The sequence below is a fragment of the Pan troglodytes genome, chromosome 2 (assembly GCF_028858775.2).
Source record: "Pan troglodytes isolate AG18354 chromosome 2, NHGRI_mPanTro3-v2.0_pri, whole genome shotgun sequence".
Classification (NCBI taxonomy): domain Eukaryota; kingdom Metazoa; phylum Chordata; class Mammalia; order Primates; family Hominidae; genus Pan; species Pan troglodytes.
Window position 1 is genome coordinate 62,168,187 of NC_086015.1, and position 22,929 is coordinate 62,191,115.

Here is a 22,929-nt window from a genome sequence, read left to right on the forward strand (position 1 = left end):
CTTTGAGATGGTTTGAGTTAGATTGTGTCTCTTCCAAGCTCACCACACCCCAGTGCCTCCAGTCATCTGCTTTCTTGAAGGATGGCCACGCTGGTGAATTCTAGACAAATTCTAACCCAGGGGAGAGGGCTGGAGAATTTCTGGTCCTGGTTGGGAGATACTCCCTGTTAAACCTTCGGATCTGCTGACCTAGCTGAGGTAGCCAGGGGCTATTTAAAAATTCAGAATCTCAGGTCTGGCTGTGGATAAACCCCCAAGGTGGTACGTGCAGTTCTTGGAGGCGTGAGGGCAGAAGGTCCTCCCCAGCAGTTTGCACGGGACACATCATCTATGGGATATTAGTAAATATCCTTAAGGAAAGGCTTCTGTGGTCAAAACCAGGTTCAGCAGGTTATTTCACTATGGGGCTTCTCAGGACACTTAACCTACTCATCCCCCTCTGGGCTTTGCAAACGAGGCCGCCATTGCTTTCTTTCTGCTATGTAGAAACAGATTGAGGCGTAAGGGTCGGATGTCCTTTCTCCATTCATCAGGCTCCCTCTTCCTGAGGAGCTGCTGTCAGAACAGCCTGGGGCTGCTGTGTTGCAGGTTATGGTGGCATATCCTTGGCAGTGGAAGGCCCCAGCAAAGTGGACATCCAGACGGAGGACCTGGAAGATGGCACCTGCAAAGTCTCCTACTTCCCCACCGTGCCTGGGGTTTATATCGTCTCCACCAAATTCGCTGACGAGCACGTGCCTGGTATGTGCATTCCATTCCCCTCCAGGTGGGATACTTGGGTTTTCTGTAAATGCTGTGCCTTGGCCTCTGGGCTGCTCACAGGAGCCTTCTTGGGTCTTGCAGGGAGCCCATTTACCGTGAAGATCAGCGGGGAGGGAAGAGTCAAAGAGAGCATCACCCGCACCAGTCGGGCCCCGTCCGTGGCCACTGTTGGGAGCATTTGTGACCTGAACCTGAAAATCCCAGGTGGGTGTTGGGGACTAGTAGGGTGGGGAAGCCTTGGCTCCAGCCTTCAGGGCAGTGGGTGCCTTTGGGAACCAAGTTTAGGCGTGGCCCGGAACATAGTATCCAAGTCGGCTGTGCTGACCTTTTCATTTCACTTCATTTTATTATGTTCTTCTATGTTTATTTTCACAGAGTCTCATCCAAGAAAAACAAATGTTTACCTCGCTACCTTTTTCCTCTTCCAAATAAAAATAGCTTTATTGTGTCACATGGGGGAAACGTAGATATGCTTTTAGATTTTTAGATTAACTATCTGTCAAATAGAATCATGTCAGTGAAAGAACTGGCCCTGCCGATGCCAGGGTCTGGAAGTATTTAAGAGGTGGCAGCCCAGCAGCATCCTTCTAGTATTTCTCTTTCATTCCTGAAATTAGAACGAGGGCTGTGCTGCAGATCTCGCTGGGCCACATCTAGCCCTTTGGTGGTGAATTGTTCCTCTTGGGCCCCAATTAGCCAGTCAACAGGTCACACGGTCTGTCTGAAATGTGTTCCAAGTTCTTTCTATAAAGAATCCTTCCAGAGGGAAGCCACTGTGAGTGAAAGTTTTGAGGCTCCTCTGCCCAGAAGTTAGCATGTCCTGTGGAATTGCACAAATTCTACAGAGAAGGGAAATCTAAATCGTCTTCAGATGGAGCTTGTGTTGCGAGCTCTGGAGAGGGGGTTGTCTTTCTACACTGCGTCTCCCATCCTTCCTAACGTGTCACGGAGCTGTCAACTCCGCCTTCTTGGCTTTAGTTAACGGGTTCTTCTTGTGTAGTCACATCAACGTCGGGTCACATGGGAATGTGGTAAAGCCTCATTACTGTAGAGTTCAGACATGATCACTTAAAAAGAGCTTTATTGGGCCGGGCGTGGTGGCTTACTCCTATAATCCCAGCACTTTGGGGGGCTGAGGCAGGCAGATCACCTGAGGTCAGGAGTTCGAGACCAGCCTGGCTAACATGGCAAAACCCTATCTCTTCTAAAAATACAAAAATTAGCAGGGCATGGTGGCGGGCATCTGTAATCCCACCTACTCAGGAGGCTGAGGCACAAGAATTGCGTGAACCTGGGAGGTGGAGGTTGCAGTGAGCTGAAATTGCACCGCTGCACTCCAGCCTGGGCAACAAAGTGAGACTCTTTCTCAAAAAAAAAAGCTGTACTGATCGTTTGTGGTCATAAACAGTTCGTGTGCCTCAAGGTGGGGGGAGGAAGTGTCACCTCCCAGAGAGAGCTTGGTTCACATTTTAGGTACAGAGTTGGACCCTGGCTGCCCCATCCTCATAGCCACGTGTGCTCACTTTCCAGTCACATTGGTGTACTCATCCACTGTTTTTGTGGGCATCTTCCCACCTCAAAAAATAGACATCCACATCATCTCTTTCATGACCCTGATAAAATGCCATTTCATTCAATGGAACTGTTGGTGATAGAAAAAGAGAGATTCCATTTCATGTGTAGATGCATCAACCTTCGTTACTCATCTCTGTGCCTCAGCTCCCATCATCAGGGCTGCTGTGACATTTGCCACCCTGTGCTCAGGCTGTGGGCCGGATGCCCAGGAGTGGGCTGGGCTGGTGCATTTCAGACGCTGCCATGCCTTGGCAGACCGCCCTCCACATTTCTTCATACTCCCCCACCAGCACTGGGGCTGTCTCTCCTTCTCACTTTGGCCAACCTGATGGAAAAATATGGCATTCAGTGTTCAGTTTCATATCTTCGATTACTAGTGATGTGTGTACTGTGTCTTCTTTTCATTTGCTTTACATTTCTCATTTGGCAAAATTTCTGTTCTCTGCTTATTTCTTGAGGAACTAGCAAGTATCTGCAGTGTGGACGTTTAACCTTTCTCTTAAGTCTCTTCCAGCTCTTGGCCATTTTGTTATTCTTTTAGTTACTTAGTACCAGATGACTCTGGGTGAGGCTCGATTTTCCACTCATTACCCAAATGATCCTCTCGGAGATCCCCTCCTCCTTAATGGAGGACAGCTCACTAACTTCAGATGTCCTCCGGACCCAGGTTTTGCGGGGCATCTTTGTCAGTTTGGGCTGCTGTAGCAAAATCACATGAACTAGGTGGCAACCAACAGATATGTATGCCTCACAGTTGTGGAGGCTGGAAGTCCAAGATCAGGTGCCAGCATGGCCAGATTGTGGTGAGGGCCTCCTTCCAGGCTGCAAACCGACAGCGTCCCCTTGTATCCTCACATGCTGGAGAACGGAGGGAGCCAGCTGTCTGGGACTCTTACAAGGCCACTGACCCCATCACAGGGTCGCTCCACTTTCATGACCTTATCTAATCCTAATTGCCTCCTCAAGGCCCATGTTAATCCCATCACATTGTTGGGGGTAGGGTTTCAATATTTGAATTTTGGAGGGACACAAACATTCAGTTCATTACATGGGTGACCCTCTTTTCAACCTCCCTTCCCTTTTCTGTCCTCAGGGGTCAGAGTCATGAACTGCTCTGCCCAGATCCTGTGGGGCTGGAGGGTGCAGTTTCATACTGGCTCTAGGTGACGGCAGTGCTCCGTGCCCCGCATGCGGCCGCCTGGCCTCACCACGGCAGTGCAGGCACAGTCGTTGGCATGACGTGAGCAGCTCACGGAGAGTGATGTGGTCTTGCGTCCTAGCACTGGTGACCCGAGACATTGCTTTTCTGAAAGTGTGGCCCCTGGTCTTTGGTTTGCTCAAAGCTTTGCTCACGCATGGTTTCCCCTTTGCCATTGGGACTTACATATGTTCACCTTTTTCTCTAACTTTGTCTTGTTGCCTAAAAGAAATGCCAAAGCTTCTTGACGGTAAAGGATGATGGCTCTTGTTTTCTACCCTTACCTATCTGTGGAAAGGAGCCCGTCTGTGCATGATGGATGACCACGTCACCTTTGGCAAAAAGTCTCAGTGCCCCCAGCATGGGTGGCCTGAAGGGCCCTGCCCACTCCATGCTGGCCACAGAAGGGCAGGCACCCAGCCTGAAGGGAAGGAAGCCTGGGCACCTCACGTCCACCGGGCTGCACACACCTTGCTCTCGGCTGCTTGCCCTGCATGTCCTGCCCTGTCTCAGGCCCTTGCCCTAACCCTCTTCTCTCCCCCAACCTCCCTCCCTCTTTCAGAAATCAACAGCAGTGATATGTCGGCCCACGTCACCAGCCCCTCTGGCCGTGTGACTGAGGCAGAGATTGTGCCCATGGGGAAGAACTCACACTGCGTCCGGTTTGTGCCCCAGGAGATGGGCGTGCACACGGTCAGCGTCAAGTACCGTGGGCAGCACGTCACCGGCAGCCCCTTCCAGTTCACCGTGGGGCCACTTGGTGAAGGAGGCGCCCACAAGGTGCGGGCAGGAGGCCCTGGCCTGGAGAGAGGAGAAGCGGGAGTCCCAGGTGAGCATTGCGGGCAGGATTTTCACTTGGGAAGAATAGAGTTGAGCCCAGGCAGTGTGGGCACCCACATACTTTTTTGCCCCATTTGAAAGAGAAGACTTCTGATAGGTGGCATTAAGGGGCATTCTTTAAAACAAGGCATCGTGACTAAGTCTGGCACAGTTTGTGACTAAGCTTTGCTCACTTACGTAAAGCCAAACAGGTTTCTTACTGGGAGCCTCCTTGGAGCCCGTATCTTATTAGTGTGCACCTGAGTCTCTAATTGGGGAGCAGAGTAATATGGTTTCCAGAGCATCTTTCAGGGCTGATGTTCTGTGGAACATACTAGAAAGCTACAAAACTGACTGTAAGCATCCTTTCCTGTGGTTGCCGCTGGTGGGAAGATCTGTAGGGAAAAAATGGAACATTCTCATCTTTTTCTGGCTTGGTTAAGGTGTATTCATTTTTAAAATTTTTTATTTAATATCTTTTTCTCTCTTGTTTGTTAGAGATGGGGTCCCACTATCTTGCTCAGACTGCTCTTGAACTCTTGGGCTCAAGTGATCCTCCTGCCTTGGCCTCCTAAAGTGCTGGGATTACAGGCATGAGCCACTGTGCCCGGCCGGTTAAGATGTATTCAGGGCTGGGCGCGGTGGCTCACACCTGTAACTCTAGCACTTTGCAAGGCCGAGGCAGGCAGATTGCCTGAGCTCAGGAGTTCAAGACCAGCCTGGGCAACACGGTGAAACCCCATCTTTACTAAAATATAAAAGAAATTAGCTGGGCATGGCGGCATGAGCCTGTAGTCTCAGCTACTCGGGAGGCTGAGACAGGAGAATTGCTTGAACACAGGAGATGTAGCTTGCAGTGAGCTGAGATTGCACCACTGCACTCCAGCCTGGGCAGCAGAGCAAGACTCCGTCTCAAAAAAAAAAAAAAAAAAAGACATGTCTTCAGAGGACTCCAGATGTCCTGTGAATTTAGTTATCGCTAGTGATGCTTAGGAAACTTTAACAATGGACCTTGGACCTTGCTTGGGTTCTGCTTGGGGTTGGAGAAAGAGGAAAGGGCTAGCAACAAACGAAACCTAGCACTGCAGGTTTGAACAAGAATGGAAGAGGGGCAGGGGCTCTGTGGGGCTCAGTCACTAACCAGGTTTCTCTTTGCTCTCAGCTGAGTTCAGCATTTGGACCCGGGAAGCAGGCGCTGGAGGCCTCTCCATCGCTGTTGAGGGCCCCAGTAAGGCCGAGATTACGTTCGATGACCATAAAAATGGGTCGTGCGGTGTATCTTATATTGCCCAAGAGCCTGGTATGTATTCAGGGTTCACAAGAGGACATTTTCCTTGTTTGAACATGATTAGGTTGCAAGGAACAGAAATCCATCAAGTTTGCTGAAGTCAATGAGGAATCTATGTGTATGGGCACATGGGACAGCCTCCTAGAAATCCAGTTGCAAGATACATGGCCAGACCTCTTAAGGGTGGGAACGCTTGTTCTGGTTGCCTTTTGCCTTTCTCCATTAGCCTCTCTGCTTCTTGCTTTCATTCAATTGCTCCATTCTTTCCACCAACCAGCCTCTGTCTGCCCACCCATGGCTACCCTGGCTGGCTGCCCCAGAAGAGTGGCCTTGGCATCTGAGCTCCCTCTAGCAGGAGCTCTTAACCTTTTGTGTGCCATTGACTCTTGCCATCTGGCGAAGCCTATGGGGACTGTTCTTGGGATAATGTTTTAAAACACATAAAATGAAATATGTCACATTATAAAAGAAATCATTGATATTATAGTACAGTTACCAAAATCTTACAAGAACAAATATGCAACATAGAAACATGCATATCTTCATTAATACATTAAATCATAAGATTTGGTGACAGTATATTAACTGTCATCAAAGTGACAAAGTAATAAGTGAAAATGATATGTCAAAATAACTGTAAAATGACATAAAAATATATGATTTTTAATGGTGATGTAAGTCATACGTACTTATAATGTGCTGTGATTTCTTGTCAACATTTCTGAAGAAAGGAAATGGTAAATTTCAGTTAGAGAATGGTGAAAATTAAAACGTAATTTTTTCCCCATTGAAGTCCATGGATCTGCTGAATTCAATACAGGCCATTTGGGGACCCTGTGAGCCCCGGTTAAGAGTCCCTGGCCTTACCCCACTAAGGAAATCATATTGGCCCAGCCTCAGCCAGGCGACTCCCACTCAACCAATCAGCTGTGGCCATTGAGGAGGGCTGGGTCTCTCTGAAGGCATTTTAGCCCTTGGTGAGAAGCAAGAGTCCACTCTGGGTCCAGAGTCTCTGAAATGATGGGACTTTCCTGTCCTCATAGGTAACTACGAGGTGTCCATCAAGTTCAATGATGAGCACATCCCGGAAAGCCCCTACCTGGTGCCGGTCATCGCACCCTCCGACGACGCCCGCCGCCTCACTGTTATGAGCCTTCAGGTGAGATGCAAGGAAGCATCCATCTCCTTGGCCGCAGGCCACCAGTGAGACCCCTGGACTCCTGAGGCTGCTTCAATGTCCCCTTAGGTGCTGAGGCCCCTTTTCACATTTTGACCACAGATGTCACCCAGTCACTGGGGAGCTTTCCTGTGGCAGAGTCAACTCCCCATACACTTAGGGCGGATGACACTTGGGGTGAGCAAAAACAGAGCCACAGTCAACAACACACCTTAATGTTTGGGGACACGTTTGTTTTTAAAGGTTTATTTAAGAGAAACAAAGGAAGCCTGTTCATAATTGGTTAAGGGATAACAAGGGCTTTCAAAACAAAACCAACACAAAAATAACAGTGCAGTGATGTTTTAGCCTGCTGTTGTTGGCTGCCTTTCTTCAAGAAAGTCAGTTGCAACTTACTATGATTCATTAATAAGTGTGCAGGGAACTATATTAAGAGCTTTATCAGTGTTATCTCAGTAAATCCTTGCAATAGCCTGACAAGTAGGTTCTCTTGACCCCATTTTAATGATGGAAAAACAGAGATACAAGGAGGTTTTGTCCACTGGGAACCAGCTAGTATGAGGCAGAACCGGCACAGTGTGGCTCCAGAACCTGTATTTTTGTTTGTTTGTTGTCGTTGTTGAGGCAGAGTCTCGCTCTGTCATCCAGGCTGGAGTGCAGTGGCATGATCTCGGCTCACTGAAACCTCTGCCTCCCAGGTTCAAGTGATTCTTCTGCCTCAGCCTCCTGAGTAGCTGAGACTCCAGGCACGTGCCATCACACCTGGCTAATTTTTGGATTTTTCGTAGAGATGGGGTTGCACCATGTTGGCCAGGCTGGTCTCAAACTCCTGACCTGAGGTGATCCACCCCACTCAACCTCCCAAAGTGCTGGGATTACAGACGTGAGCCACTGTGCCTGGCCAGAACCTGTGCCCTTAACGGCAACCTCTCTAACCCCCACCTGATGTTGTGGCACATGGTTGCACAGTCCATCCCATTAGGATACCAGGAGATGCAACATTTTTCCTCGTCCTAAACAGGTCACTTAATTCAAGGTTGTACCAGCACCTTCAGCCAAACTAAGAACCATCAGGGATGCCTCTGGGTTTTTGCCCAGGACACTGAAAAATAATTAGGTGTCTGAACTGGCAGTAGCAATTAAGTTGTGAAATAACATGGAAATCCCAAAGTATGATTTCTGGGTAAGAGTTTCTAAATAGCCTTGAGCTGCCCCCAGTTTTTGAAAATATTGGATTCATTAAAATCCAATCTGATGTCTAAGATTGGTGATATCATTGGTTTTAGTTCCATACACTTGGTTTACATTTGAGATTCTAATCTTACTCTGAGGGGAACTGGGATACCTCCAGTTGTTCCAAACATTAGTCTTTCATTTAGAGATGTAAACAGAACCCAAACCAGACTCAGTCCACACATTGAAGCGGCCTCATCCGGAGAATACCAAGGGTACTAACTGGTTACTGTGGTGTAGATGTTTTTCTTGTGTTTCATTTAAAGGCTTCTTAACAGAAGTGTCTTTTGTGGCCAACTTAACTAAAACCTACGGAGGGAGATAAACCCAGCACTTGTTGAGGGCAGGAGCTGCCTTCATGCATCTCGAAGATTTCTTGCGAATCTTCCGAGGCATTTATCTCCCTCTTGAGGATTTAGCGGCAAGCGGATTCAGGTAATGTAAATGATTCTGTCTAAAAGGAGCTGGTTTGGAAAAATCCTCTCCAGGAAACTTCTGTAGAGTCCTCTCGTCATAGCTGGGTCATAAATGTTTCAGTAGGTGCACAGCAGGCTGTTTCTTAAGCTTTTGTAACCAGCTGCTGCCGCAGGAGAAGTGTGTTCATCGGCATCGCCCCCTGTTCTTCCCGGGTCATTTGATGCCGAGTGATATGTAAATTATTGATCAGAGATTTTGCGGAGGCCCACGCAGCAACATCTGGTGCTGGTTAGCAAAGAGAGGCATGTATCGTTTTGTCTTGCTTTTGAGACTTTTTAGGAAATTGGAGTAGGCTGGCACTTGGGGTGGGGGTGGGATGGGAGTGATCTGGTGATCAAAGACCCTCTAATTCTGTGTTCTGTCCTCCCTCCTCAGTCTATATCCCCTAGGCCAGCACAGTCCAATAGTAGGTTCTGCAGTGATCAAAATGCTTCAAGTCTATGCTATGCAGCATGATAGCCACTAACCATATGTGACTATTGAACATCTGAAATGTGGCCAGAGGAACCAAGGAGCTGGATGTTTCATTTTATTTAAGTGTATTAAATTGAAATATATGTATATATGGCCACTTGGCTGGTGACTACCAAATTAGCCAGTGCAGCTTTAGGACCTTGCCATGAAGATGTGGTTCTTGGGCCAGTTCTTGGACCTCAGCATCACCTGAGAACTTCAGTCCCAAACCCACTGGATCAGAATCTACATTTTAATAGGATCCCCAGATGGTTTGCTTACACATTAAGTGTGAGCCATGCTGCTTTAGAGTTATTGCCTGAGGAGTGGCTGTCCGACCAAGTCTAAATCAAAATTACTGACTTGTAAAATGCTGCTGTTCAGGATCGGCTAGTCTTAAAATATCTCAAATGTTGTTGCTCAGCTTTGTTCTTAACCATCTGAACTTCTGATCCCCTCCTCCCAGAAGAGGAGATAGTTTCCAAGACAAAGTATGGGGAGTGAAACTGATCCAGGGAAGAGCAAAAGCTATGTCTTTCTATGGCTTCTTGTGGGGATACAACCTCTAAATGCATATTAATATTTAATAATAAGCTGATGTTTTCGAGCCTCTCTGTGTATGGGCTAGGCCCTGTGATGAATGTTTTGCATGCACAGCTTCATTTGATCTTTATAGTAGCCCTCGAGATAGTTCGTTATTATGCCAGTTTTACAGATGAGGAAACCAAGACTCGAAGAGGTTTGGCACCCTAGATATATAGCTAGGAAACAGTGGGAAATCCAGATCCAGCTGATTCTTAACTGCTATGGAGTACTGCCTTCTTTGCACACGTAGCCCTTTATAATATGTTCCTCCAGTTCTGCCCTTGAGATAACAAACAGCCTAACATAAAACTGTGTTCGTGTTCGTGAGTGCATGACTTTGTTAGCTGCGGTATCCTCTTAAAAGAGGATACTTTTTTGACCTGGAACATACTGGGTATTCAGGCCTGCACAGGTGTTATTTTGGATGCTGAGATGATAGTCCTTTTGACCAGGATGTCTCAAGTATCCAAACCCAGAAATCATCTCTTCCAGGCTGAATCAAGATGGTTTGCATAAGAGACCATGCAGATACACGTCTCTTCTATCTTACATTAAAAATGCAGAATGGCTCACCTGCTGTTTTGTTGTCATATGTTATATAGAAAAACCTATTTGCATGAGAACCATCACCCACAGTTCTGGGTAGGGTCACTGTGTGCCACTGAGCAGGAACGCCGAGGGCCATAACCTGTCTAATGTATTAAATTCTCAGGAATCGGGATTAAAAGTTAACCAGCCAGCATCCTTTGCTATAAGGTTGAATGGCGCAAAAGGCAAGATTGATGCAAAGGTGCACAGCCCCTCTGGAGCCGTGGAGGAGTGCCACGTGTCTGAGCTGGAGCCAGGTGAGCGGGAGGCCTGCTGGGGGGTCCCAGCACCAGCACTTTCCAGCAGAATGTTCCTGTAAATGTGTATCCCAAAGGAGGGCTGATCAGTTTCATTACTGCCAGTGAGCCTCTGAATTCCCTTTGCTGTTGCCAGATATTGTTTATAAATTAGGGTTTAAACATGTGCCAGGGATAGGCAGACCCTTTTTGCTAGGAGAGAATGCTCATTCTTTCTTTCTTTCTTTTTTAAACAAATGCTGGGCTGGGTGCAGTGCCTTAACCTGGGAGGTCAAGGCTGCAGTAAACTATGATGCAGTGAGCTATGATTGTGCCACTGAACTCCAGCCTGGGTGACAGAGTGAGACCCTGTCTCCAAAAAAAAAAAACACACACAACACAAAAACAAATGCTTCTTTGTTTTCTGTTAGTTTTTCAGATTCCTTTTGAATGACATTCATCATGATTTTTCTTTCATATTGTAACAACATCTTACAGATTTTTATTCATTGACCTTATGACACGAGTAAGCATATTTTGATCTCACTTTACTCTAAAGGAAAAGTAGGTTAATGTTCTGTAAATTTAAAAAAGAAAATCTGGGTCTCTAGGCCCTAATGTCCTAAGATTTTTCGTGCTTGGTGCCTTGGTATATGGAATTCTCTGATTTAATCAACTTTAAAGAGACAGTGTTACCGGTGAACATAATTTATTAAGTGTCAGAAACTTGAAGGAACGTATAAGGCTCAAAGAGTTGCTCAAAGTTTAGTGAAGGCCTGGCCAAAAAGCAGATGATGACCCCAAATGATCACTAGTACCACAGGAGAACTGAGAAGCAAATGGTGAAGATGGTCAGAGCAGGAGAGAGAAATAGTTTCTGCCTCGGTGAGTTCAGGAGGGCTTCTCAGAGGAGGTGACATTTGATGTGGGCCTTGATGTATGAGGAGGAGACCTATGATTACTGCCTTATAGGGCATTTGTTGTGTGCCTGGCTGTATTTGTATAGTGTAGTTGGAAATCTAGGCTCTGACCAGGCATGGTGGCTCACACCTGTAATCTCAGCACTTCGGGAGGATCAGTTGAGCCCAGGAGTTTGGGACCAACCTGGGTAACATAGTAAGACCCCTTCTCTACAAAAAAAAGTAAAAAAAAAATTAGCCAGGCATGGTGGCACACACCTGTAGTCTACTTGTGGGGGTTGAGGTGGGAGGATTGCTTATGTCCAGGAGGTCGAGACTGCTGTGAGCTGTGATCATGCCGTTGCACTCCAGCCTGGGTAACACAGCAAGACCCTGTCTCAAAAAGAAAGAAAAAAGAATGTAGGCTCTGTGTGAACATTTAGATCTATGTTTCCTAGTAGGCAGAAAGGCAGTGGGGAGCCTCAGGAGGAACAAGTGTAAAGGATGGGGTCAGATCCCGGTTTTAGTCTGAAAGGCCAAGTGGCAAGCTGGTGCTCCCAGAGTGGTCCATTTGAGGAAGCAGTGGCACTGGAAATGGAGAGGAGGGACTTGAGGCCAGAGATCTATGGTGGCTGTAGAGAGTGAGAGAGAGAATCCATTCCAAAATGTTCCACGTAGCTTAGTGATTGGGTCGGAAGATGACAGTGCAGTTATCAGAACTAGGGCCAGCCAGGCAGAGGGTGGGTGAGGATTGATCAGGGCCTTAAAGGGTTTAATATTTTACTTTGAGGGGTTTTGAAGGATCCCCAATACCCAAATGGAGATGTTTACTAGATCACTGTGAGGTTTGGTGGCCTCAGCCCCAACAGTCCCTCACTGGGTACCCTCCCTCTTCTCTTAAAGCCAATGTGCTTCAGGGGAAGCTAGCTCCACCCCAGACAGGATTTGAACCCCTACAGATGTATGAGATCATTAGCATGACAGTTACTATTGATTGCAAATTACAGAATACCCAGCTCAAGCCAACTCACACAATAAAGGGGCCCAGTAAGTTGCATAACTAGAAAGTTCAAGACATCCAAGACAGGTTTCAGCGATTTGATTTGGTCATTGAGCTGTGCCCTGCAAGGCGTCAAATATTTCTGCTGTTCTGCTTTGTGGGCCTGGTTCTGGCCTTCCTCTTGGTGGCAGGATGGCCTTCCTCTTGGTGGCAGGATGGCTGCAGCAGCACCAGATGTCCCACCTTCACGCCACATCAATTAAGAGAGACACCCTCTCAGGATTCTTAGAAGTCGAGAGGCTCCTTTCCCAGAAGTCTCCAGCACATCTGCCTTCCCCTCTCACTGACCTGGACACATGCCCACTGCTGAGTCATTTCCTGTGGCTAAAGAAATGCCATGTGCTCATTGACTAAGGCTTAGCGAAGAAGGATTTTTCCCTGATCCACTCAGGGACCACACCTGGACATGGCGGTGGAGCCAGCTTCCCCTACAACACATTGGCTTTAAGGGAGGCGGATGGGGACTGTTGGGGGATGTTCAGTGCCAAAGGACGTAGGGTGCACAGCTCCATGGAGATGCACCTCTGTGGAGACGTCCAGAGGCAGGGAGAAGAGCTTTGGGGAACACAAATTCTGAGAGGGATGAAGAGTACTAGGCACCAGGGAGAGACCGAGAGACTACCTGGAAAGGTAGGAGGAGAACAGGCTCTGCACCCTGGGCAGGAGGGCTTCAAGGAGGAAGCGGCGGTCAAGTGGTGCACAATGGGTAGATGTTCTAGGTGCCCACTTCAGTTAACAGATTACCTTGCTACATGCTGTGACCCAAACGCACAGCCAAAAACCTGCCCTGTGGGGGCAGTTCCTAGCTTTGAGCTTAATTAAGGAGCATTAATGCCAGTTGGAACCGTTTTTTTCCCCTTCAAGTGGCCAAATAGAGAAACGTAGAAGAAGTGAGGTTTTCTTTTTTCCCTTCATATATATTCTTTTTTATTTCTTGTTATGCCTTCCCAAAACAGAGACATTCAACAGTAGTTAGAATGGCCATCTCCCAATGTTTAAAAACAAACTGAACCCCCCAGTGGGTGAACAAAGTAAAGAGTAGTAACCTAGAGTTCAGCTGAGTAAGCCACTGTGGAGCCTTAAGTGGTGAGGTCTTCCAATTTCAGAGTGCTGTGTCTTCAACTTGTATCATCATTTTAGTGGAAAAACATAATTTAATTTTGGTGAAATGAGATTCATCTCGTGACAGGATTAGTAACAGCATTCACAGAATTTCACATTGAAGAAGTGAGGTTTTCTAAAGAAAGGAAGTGTTCTGAGGCAGGGGTCAGAGTCTTGTCCTGTGTTTATAGGATTTGCAATGTGGATGCGTTTCCCTTGGGGCTGATGAGGGATACCCAGGGGGTCTGTCTGGTTCTGAAATCCAGGATGCTGAGTGCCAGGCTCCCTGTAGAACTGTTGATTTTAAATGGGCCATCTCGGCTTGGCCTCCATCCTTTGTCCTCACTGAACTCAGGGGTGTCCATTTGCTTGATTTCACCCTGTGCCTTTGCTCATTCTCCTAGATAAGTATGCTGTTCGCTTCATCCCTCATGAGAATGGTGTCCACACCATCGATGTCAAGTTCAATGGGAGCCACGTGGTTGGAAGCCCCTTCAAAGTGCGCGTTGGGGAGCCTGGACAAGCGGGGAACCCTGCCCTGGTGTCCGCCTATGGCGCGGGACTCGAAGGGGGCACCACAGGTAACCCACTCCTCTGCTTCTTGAAGCCTTAACTGAACCAGCTCCAGGGACCAAGCCAGATGGAAATCCTCAAGCCCCATGGAAGCTTTTTACACGCGCTCCCCGTGGAAACTGGGGTCATGCACACTTCGGAGGCGCTTGCTGTCCAAAGCTGTTTTGGGAGTTGCGGTTTGACCCGCGATAAATCCAGAGTGAGAGCTCGATGGCTGTGTTATCACACCTCATTACTGTTAGTTGTGATTCAGATTCCTTCCTCTGCCAAGTTTCTTGACTTTCAGAACAGGATGCTGATAGTCAGGGAACACAGCACAGTGTCATTAATTTTGAGGGTTTCTTTGCCTGCACAGAATTCATGATGCGTCCAAGTGGGCTCCTACCCATCTGTTCTTTCATGGTACCAGGCTCCCAGAAATGCACTGAAGCAGCAATAAGACCTGTCCCAGCCTATCTCCTCCTCTTTTTACTCTCAGATCTTAATGGAGGAGGAGAAAAGACTGAAATGTTCAAAGAATTCTGAAGCTTTTTGGACCCATTACAATTTATTTTTATTCTTTGCCACAGATGGGACATGTTTGATTATAAAAGATACAGGCAGTGAAGAAGTAAATAAAGTGAGACCCACTCCATCTTCTCTCCTCCTCCCCCACCTGGGTCCAGAAGCAAACGTCTCTGGGAAGGGAGGACCTTCACCCTGTCTGTCATCTCATTGTCTGTCTTCATTCTTGGTTGCTGGGTTGGTTAGCTAATTGGTTCATTAGACAAGCAGACACAGAGTTTTGCTTTTGTCTTACAGAAAGAATCTTACTGTATCCACTGTGTGGTATAGCTTGTGTTTTTGCTTTGACATCTTAAAGATCTTTCCATGTCAGAACAGATCTTCCCCTCCTTTTCCTGGCTGTAGTGAGAATTCCTGCTGTGAATCGCAGTTATTTGAACAGGTGGCATCGGGTGGTGCGCAGTGAGTGCGTCACTGTTATGGAGGCTGCCAGGGTGGAGAGTCAGTCCTTAGTCTTTGCAGGGGAAGTGCGCAGTGTGGACTCACTGGGGCATGTTTGCATTTGGTGTTACTTTGGACCCTCTTGGGAAAGCAGTATGTCCTGGTTTCTTGAGTCTCTTGTGTGTGTACCCCCACCCCGCATAAGGAGAGTGGGATGGAGCAGACTTGCCTCCCAGGGGTGAGGGGTGAGTGGCTGCATGGTTGCCTGGCATCCAGCCCCAGGAGCAAGTGACCTGTGTGGCCAAGGGGCCCTCTCCGGGTGCAGGAGTGACTGGTGGGCTGGCAGGCTGCCCGGGACTCTGGCCAAAGCAGTGGCCTCAGCAAAGCCACCCACAGGGGTGGTGTGAGTGCTGCCAGACTCCCCAGGCAAATCCAGCCTGGCTCCACCCTGAACTCTGGGCCTGCGGCTTGCCTTTTGTGAAAGGCATGGTATCATTTTACCGTAAGTGATGTCCATTTTACAGATGTGGAAAGTGAGATGCAGAGGTTGAGTCACTCCCCAAACAAACACTCCCCCAAAAAACAGTCAGCTGGGAGGAGGCAGAACCAGGAATCAGTCTACATCCGTGACCTCAGAGCCTATGCACTGAACCCCCGAGCTTGGCCCCCTCTCTAAGTGGCTGGCTCACCCAGAGGCAGTGACTGCATCCCCAGCCCACTTTGGGGATGTCCTAAACCAGGACCCCTGTCCTCCCAGCTACTCAGGAGTACTTTCCAGGCAGCAGTGCTGGCACTTGGGCCCTGACAAGGTACTCACCTTTGAGGGCCCAGCTGGGGTCCTCTAGGCACTTGGAGCGCGTGGCAGGCTTCAGGCCAGGCCTCACAACAGCTGCTGGGGTCTCCCACACTGGCCAGGAAGCATCTCACCCTCCTGCTGGCTCATGCCGCTGTGCCTGGGCCCTCTCCCATTTCCTTTTGGCTGTTCGCACACCTTTTTGGGAGCTTGGGTTTCAGGCTGTGCTCTGCAAGTGCTGGACGCTGCTGAGAGAAGGAGTTGCTCTTGCAGGGAAGCTCCTAGCCAGGAGGGGAGAGGTACAGAACCGCCTGCTTCAAACCCTGTGTAAATATTGCTCTTGTCACAGGGAAGGCGCCTTGTTTTTCCAGCCCTCCTGCTCCCAAGCCTTTCCCTAAATATCCATTCTGAGATTACACAGCTGCAGTGTGCATGGAATGAAAAGGTATCTGTGCTTGGCCGCCAGAGCGCCCAGTATCCTGACCTTCTGAACAAAGCAACCCTCCCTCTGTTTTTAATGGGTGAGTTTCCTGTATCTCTTGGCTCAAGCTTTAAATGGTCCATTCTGTAGATTTTGGAGTAGGGGAATGTGGAGAATTTGGGGCGGGACCCTGCTGGAGGAGGCTTGAGAGGCTGGGAGATAGACCAGGGAGCTCCAGATTCTTTGGAGCCGCTGAGCAATTTTCCTAATGAAATGATCCAGGAACCCCAGTGTGCTCGGGGTATACCAGAAGGGCCTCCTTCCTTAACTGCCTTGAAGAACAAGCAGTGCTGCGTTTAACATGCATTAAACTCACAGGAACTGAGCTGGACATATTTGAGGGGGTGGGGGAAGACCGCCGCGCCCAGAGATGTTTTGTGGTGTCAGATACAGGTTATAGCTAGAGGCAGTGGTGAGAGACTTCTGCTTGTGGATTTTTTTCCTTCCATCTTCTCTCAGGTAAGTGCTTTAGCTCCAAGTTGGACAGACTTCATGTTTAAATCCCAGTTCTGCTGGTCCCCAGCTGTGTGACTCCAGATGAATTATCTGACTTCACTGTGCCTCTGCTTCCTTTCCTGTAAAACAGGATTAATAACGGGACCCACCTAATAGGCTTGTTTGGAGCCGTAGAGGAGGTAACAGCCAAGTAGTAGCTCTTGTCCCATAACCCCTGATTTCTCTTTTCCCACCTCGTCTTCCCTGCCCTTTTGGGCCCTCACAGTCAAGATGAACTGATTTTTGGTTGGTCAAAATATTGCATTAGGGCCAAATGGGTGCGGTGGCTCATGCCTGTAATCCAAGCACTTTGGGAGGCCAAGGCAGAAAGATTGTTTGAGGCCAGGAGTTTGAGACCAGCCTGGGTGACATAGTAAAACTCCATCTCTACCAAAAAAAAAAATTTTTAAAGACGAACTTAGGAATGAAACAGCTTGTTAAAAAATGGTGGAACTTTCCCCTGCAGCCACATCATTTCAACTTCACTTTAAAAATATCTTTTTGGCCTGGCACAGTGGCTCACGCCTGTAATCCCAGCACTTTGGGAGGTGGAGGTGGGAGGATCACTTGAGCCTAGGAGTTTGAGACCAGCCCAGGCAACACAGCAAAACCCCATCTCTACAAAAAAATTTAAAAATTAGCCAGGCGTGGTGGTGCATGCCTGAAGTCCCAGCTACTTTGGAGGCTGAGGCAGGAGGATGGCTTGAGCCTGGAAGATTGACGCTGTGGTGAGCTGTGATCATCACTGTACTCTAGCCTGGGCAACAGAGGAAGACTTTATCTCAAAAAAAATATATTAATAATAAGGCCGGGTGCATTGGCTCATGCCTGTAATCCTAGCACTTTGGGAGACCAAGGTGGGCAGATCACTTGAGGTCAGGAGCTCAAGACCAGCCTGGCCAACATGGTGAGACCCCATCTCTACTAAAGAAATACAAAAATTAGCTGGGCATGGTGGCGAGTGCCTGTAATCCCAGCTACTCAGGAAGCTGAAGCGGGAGAATCGCTTGAACCTGGGAGGCGGAGGTTGCAATGAGCCAAGATCATGATACTGCACTCCAGCCTGGGCAACAGAGCGAGACTCTATCTCAATCAATCAATCAATAAAATATCTTTCCTTATCATCACCTTACAGCCGCTTCCTGGATGGACACACTGTCTCCTTGTTGCTCACCTCCCACTTCTTCCCTACGTAGCCCCGGGCCTCAGAGCTGCTGCTTGAGGGGCTTCTTGGCTGCACAGATTAGATACCATGATGAGGTTGAGATAGTGTGGGGGGTGGACCTTGGGGCAGGAGCCTCAAGAGCTTCCAGGAACAGCTGGGTTGTGTTTGAGAGTTGCACGATAGCAGCTCTTTTGTTTTTATTGATATCCAGAACAATAATTCTTTCTCTGGACTAGGAGCTATAATTAAACCAAAATATTTCCCAGCTGGGGCAGTGTCTAGGGCTCTGGCAGAAGCACAGCCCTGCATGGGGATGCTATGCCAGGCATGCCCTGTAGAGGGCACTGTAGCGGGCATGTGCCAGACCTGATGACTGAAGGAGGCTCTCCCTGGGCCAGCTAAGTTGTCTCAGGGCTGCAGTTAGGGGATCTGAGGCAGCTCCACTGCCCACCCAGGGGTCAAGAGATGAGCCTGGCACCAGAGCCATGCAGACATGGTTCAAACCCGGCTCTACCACTTTCTGGTTGTGTAGCGTGACTGGCCCCCTCCCTGAGCCGCAGAGTCATTTGTGAAGCAGGAATCACGGAAAGGATTCCATACCACATGTGTGAATGGTGCTGTGCACAGGACCTGGAGCCGGAGTGGGGTACGCATGCCCCGTCAGCGGGAGCTGCTGTTCTGTTCCTGTGCTTGTTGCTGGAATTCACGGCAAAGTGGCTGGGCTGGCAGGTCACAGTGGCTGCACCCGGTCTGCAGCACAGTGCCTGGGGTGAGGGCTGAGGAGGAAGGGAGGAGATGCTTGGCCTCCCTGGCTTCTCCAAGTCTACCCGGAGAAGAAAGGACAGTCAGAGGGGCCCACGCCTCCCCCACACCCCTGGAGGGAGAGCTGGACTCTGGTGGCTGAAGCAGCACTTCAGGCTCACAGTGTGACTCAGGCTTCTTGCCCTCAGCCACAATGGCTCATGCCCAGAGGAGAGAACAGGGTGTCCAGGCTGTTGGTGCTTGTGGGCGAAATGTCAGCCATGCTCCTCCTGCCTTGGCCTAGAAAAGGGAGCCCCCACCCCGCAGGGCCTGAGGTTCTCTCTGCCAGAAGTTCAGAGCTAGTGCCAGTGGGTTCCCATGCCACCAGGGTGAGCCCTCTGTAAGGGGATCTATGTGTGTCCCTCACCACGGCCTCAGTGCTCCCAGGAAAGCCCTCCAAGCCATCAACACAGCATTTTCTATTCCTTTCTCCCAGGTATCCAGTCGGAATTCTTTATTAACACCACCCGAGCGGGTCCAGGGACATTATCCGTCACCATCGAAGGCCCATCCAAGGTTAAAATGGATTGCCAGGAAACACCTGAAGGGTACAAAGTCATGTACACCCCCATGGCTCCTGGTAACTACCTGATCAGCGTCAAATACGGTGGGCCCAACCACATCATGGGCAGTCCCTTCAAGGCCAAGGTGACAGGTAACGATCAACCACCTTCGGAGTTACTCTCCCTTCCTGGGGAGCTGGTTGTGTCAGATCAATCATAGTGGAAACTATGGATGGTTTTAGATGTGTTAAAGCTACTTTGAACTTTGAATGTCAGTAAATAGTATGAGATGTCAGAGGGCAGTGTTTGAAACTTACAAAAGTCCACAGAGTGGAGCCGTGCAGAAGTTGAGAAAGCATGTTAGGATGTTAGGTGGTTTTCTATCTCTAACAGGAAAGAATACACATTGAAATCTTACGTATTTGTTTAGATCAGGGCCTGAAAAATCCCCTGATTTCTAATTTTCACTTGAAAAATAATCAAAAGGTTTTCCTATACTTATAAAAATGTGTCTCCTCCAAAACACTGGAAAAAATACCAAACTATGAAAACCACTTCACAGCTACCACCCAAGGTAACCACCATAAACACTGTAGTAAATCCCTTCCACACGTCATGATTCACTGTTACATAAAGAATGTAGGTTCATCGCAGGAAAATTAGAAAATTCAGATAGAAAAATCATCCTTTCTCATCCACAGAATCATTTTTTGATATTTCATTATATGTCGTCCCAAACTTTTACACTGCTTGTACATAGACTATTTTATGTCAGTAGAAAGATGTGAATTCCACAGGCACATCTTTGGTGGGTAGGGGGTGGGGAGATTGGGAGGGTCCTCGGCCTTGTCAGCCAAGGCCAGACTCATCCATTTGCCCAGAAAGCCAGATCCTAGTTGTATGGGGGTGGGATCCTAGGGGTTTAGAAGACATTATGGGTGTGAGATACAGGTGTGGTGGCTTTTGTGTTGGGGTGCGCGGGCTCTCCTGGGGTTACTGTGTAGGGTACTCGCCTGTCCTCTGGCTGAGAGACCCCTCTTGATCTGGCCATTCATGCCTGTCCCCCTCCCTCCTGTATCTTAGGCCAGCGTCTAGTTAGCCCCGGCTCAGCCAACGAGACCTCATCCATCCTGGTGGAGTCAGTGACCAGGTCTTCTACAGAGACCTGCTATAGTGCCATTCCCAAGGCATCCTCGGACGCCAGCAAGGTGACCTCTAAGGGGGCAGGGCTCTCAAAGGCCTTTGTGGGCCAGAAGAGTTCCTTCCTGGTGGACTGCAGCAAAGCTGGTAGGTGTCTGGGCCTTTTCAAGGGTGGGGTGGGGCAGGGGCAGGCTGGGCACCCTGGGTACACTGGCCTTCCCTGCTGAGGTCTCCTGCAGTGCCCACCCCCATGTAGGCCAGCCGTTTGCAAGTAACCATGGTCATGACCCTGTTCTCCTGCACTTAATATTTTTAAATGATTTCCTTCTCTTTTGCCTTTTGAACTTGGGTATTTATTTGGGTTTCAAGGGTCGGTTGCCTGGGTTCTGGCATCTAGTACACCTGGGCTGGAAACCTAGTACCGCCACTTCATTCATTCATTCGTTTGTTCGTAAAACTTATTTAGCCATGTGACCTTGGAAAGTTATTAAATCTCTTTCCAAAAGTCAGTTTCCTCTTCTCGGAAGTACCTTCCTTAAGCTGCTTGTGAGAGTAAACAAAAAGATTCTCATAGCCAACACTTAGAATAGCCCTTACTGTGTGCTAGGTTTTGACACCCATAACTCCTTAAACCTCACAACTAGTTCGTGAGGTATGTCCTGTTCTCATTCCCTGTTTACAGATGGGGAAGCTGAGCTAGGGAGAGGTGAGATTCCAGTCCAAGGTCACCCAGGTAGCAAGTGGCAGGGCAGGGATTCAAACCCACACCGTCAGGCTCTATGAGCCTCTGCTTGTAATTGCCACACTCTCCCACCTCTTAGGGGCCCCAGCATTATCGCGGAAGCACCTTACCTTTGGCTCTCATATTTCCTCTTCTTCCTGTGCCTGTCCTGATGCATCCGGGTGGAGTAACCACCTTTTGCCTCCTAGGCTCCAACATGCTGCTGATCGGGGTCCATGGGCCCACCACCCCCTGCGAGGAGGTCTCCATGAAGCATGTAGGCAACCAGCAATACAACGTCACATACGTCGTCAAGGAGAGGGGCGATTATGTGCTGGCTGTGAAGTGGGGGGAGGAACACATCCCTGGCAGCCCTTTTCATGTCACAGTGCCTTAAAACAGTTTTCTCAAATCCTGGAGAGAGTTCTTGTGGTTGCTTTTGTTGCTTGTTTGTAATTCATTTTATACAAAGCCCTCCAGCCTGTTTGTGGGGCTGAAACCCATCCCTAAAATATTGCTGTTGTAAAATGCCTTCAGAAATAAGTCCTAGACTGGACTCTTGAGGGACATATTGGAGAATCTTAAGAAATGCAAGCTTGTTCAGTGGGCTGAGAAGATCCTGAGTACACTAGGTGCAAACCAGAACTCTTGGTGGAACAGACCAGCCACTGCAGCAGACAGACCAGGAACACAATGAGACTGACATTTCAAAAAAACAAAACTGGCTAGCCTGAGCTGCTGGTTCACTCTTCAGCATTTATGAAACAAGGCTAGGGGAAGATGGGCAGAGAAAAAGGGGACACTTAGTTTGGTTGTCATTTGGCAAAGGAGATGACTTAAAATCTGCTTAATCTCTTCCAGTGTCCGTGTTAATGTATTTGGCTATTAGATCACTAGCACTGCTTTACCACTCCTCATCGCCAACACCCCCATGCTCTGTGGCCTTCTTACACTTCTCAGAGGGCAGAGTGGATGTGGTGGCAGCCGGGCCCACATGTCTCTCAAGTACCTGTCCCCTCGCTCTGGTGATTATTTCTTGCAGAATCACCACACAAGACCATCCCGGCAGTCATGGTTTTGCTTTAGTTTTCCAAGTCCGTTTCAGTCCCTTCCTTGGTCTGAAGAAATTCTGCAGTGGCAAGCAGTTCCCCACTTGCCAAAGATCCCTTTTAACCAACACTAGCCCTTGTTTTTAACACACGCTCCAGCCCTTCATCAGCCTGGGCGGTCTTACCAAAATGTTTAAAGTGACCTCAGAGGGGCCCATGGATTAACGCCCTCATCCCAAGGCCCGTCCCATGACATAACACTCCACACCCGCCCCAGCCAACTTCGTGGGTCACTTTTTCTGGAAAATAATGATCTGTACAGACAGGACAGAATGAAACTCCTGCGGCTCTTTGGCCTGAAAGTTGGGAATGGTTGGGGGAGAGAAGGGCAGCAGCTTATTGGTGGTCTTTTCACCATTGGCAGAAACAGTGAGAGCTGCATGGTGCAGAAATCCAGAAATGAGGTGTAGGGAATTTTGCCTGCCTTCCTGCAGACCTGAGCTGGCTTTGGAATGAGGTTAAAGTGTCAGGGACGTTGCCTGAGCCCAAATGTGTAGTGTGGTCTGGGCAGGCAGACCTTTAGGGTTTGCTGCTTAGTCCTGAGGAAGTGGCCACTCTTGTGGCAGGTGTAGTATCTGGGGCGAGTGTTGGGGGTAAAAGCCCACCCTACAGAAAGTGGAACAGCCCGGAGCCTGATGTGAAAGGACCATGGGTGTTGTAAGCTGGGACATGGAAGCCAAACTGGAATCAAATGCCGACTGTAAATTGTATCTTGTAACTTATTAAATAAAACATTTGCTCCGTAAAGTTGC

The 22,929-nt window shown here is 48.7% G+C and overlaps 1 protein-coding gene and 1 long non-coding RNA gene across 16 annotated transcripts in view; one reads left to right on the forward strand and one right to left on the reverse strand.

Moving 5' to 3' along the window:
- The window catches only part of FLNB (filamin B), a 163,653-nt gene extending 140,729 nt beyond the window's left edge, over positions 1 to 22,924 (forward strand). For 10 of the 13 annotated variants that reach the window (XM_001174012.7, XM_054680724.2, XM_063805926.1 and 7 more), the window contains 10 exons: positions 589 to 741; positions 844 to 966; positions 4,098 to 4,364; positions 5,517 to 5,654; positions 6,686 to 6,801; positions 10,280 to 10,412; positions 13,856 to 14,032; positions 19,141 to 19,359; positions 20,291 to 20,494; positions 21,278 to 22,924. In XM_001174012.7, coding sequence (XP_001174012.2) covers positions 589 to 741; positions 844 to 966; positions 4,098 to 4,364; positions 5,517 to 5,654; positions 6,686 to 6,801; positions 10,280 to 10,412; positions 13,856 to 14,032; positions 19,141 to 19,359; positions 20,291 to 20,494; positions 21,278 to 21,465 — 1,718 coding nt within the window. In that variant the 3' untranslated portion in view covers positions 21,466 to 22,924. Of the gene's footprint in view, positions 1 to 588; positions 742 to 843; positions 967 to 4,097; positions 4,365 to 5,516; positions 5,655 to 6,685; positions 6,802 to 10,279; positions 10,413 to 13,855; positions 14,033 to 16,111; positions 16,284 to 19,140; positions 19,360 to 20,290; positions 20,495 to 21,277 lie in introns of all 13 variants that reach the window. The other 3 variants (XR_010155254.1, XR_010155255.1, XR_010155256.1) reach the window with 1 other exon arrangement.
- Positions 13,247 to 21,345, reverse strand: LOC107970665 (uncharacterized). Of its 3 annotated transcripts, XR_010155258.1 has the most exons (5): positions 21,200 to 21,322; positions 18,504 to 18,679; positions 17,867 to 17,972; positions 15,787 to 16,818; positions 13,247 to 15,014 (listed from the first exon to the last, which is right to left on the reverse strand). It is a non-coding gene; the product is annotated as an uncharacterized LOC107970665 (long non-coding RNA). The 3 variants fall into 3 exon arrangements; XR_010155259.1 differs by lacking the exon at positions 17,867 to 17,972; XR_008546982.2 differs by lacking the exons at positions 17,867 to 17,972; positions 18,504 to 18,679 and having other exon boundaries at positions 21,200 to 21,345.
- Positions 22,925 to 22,929: the final 5 nt, after the last annotated feature.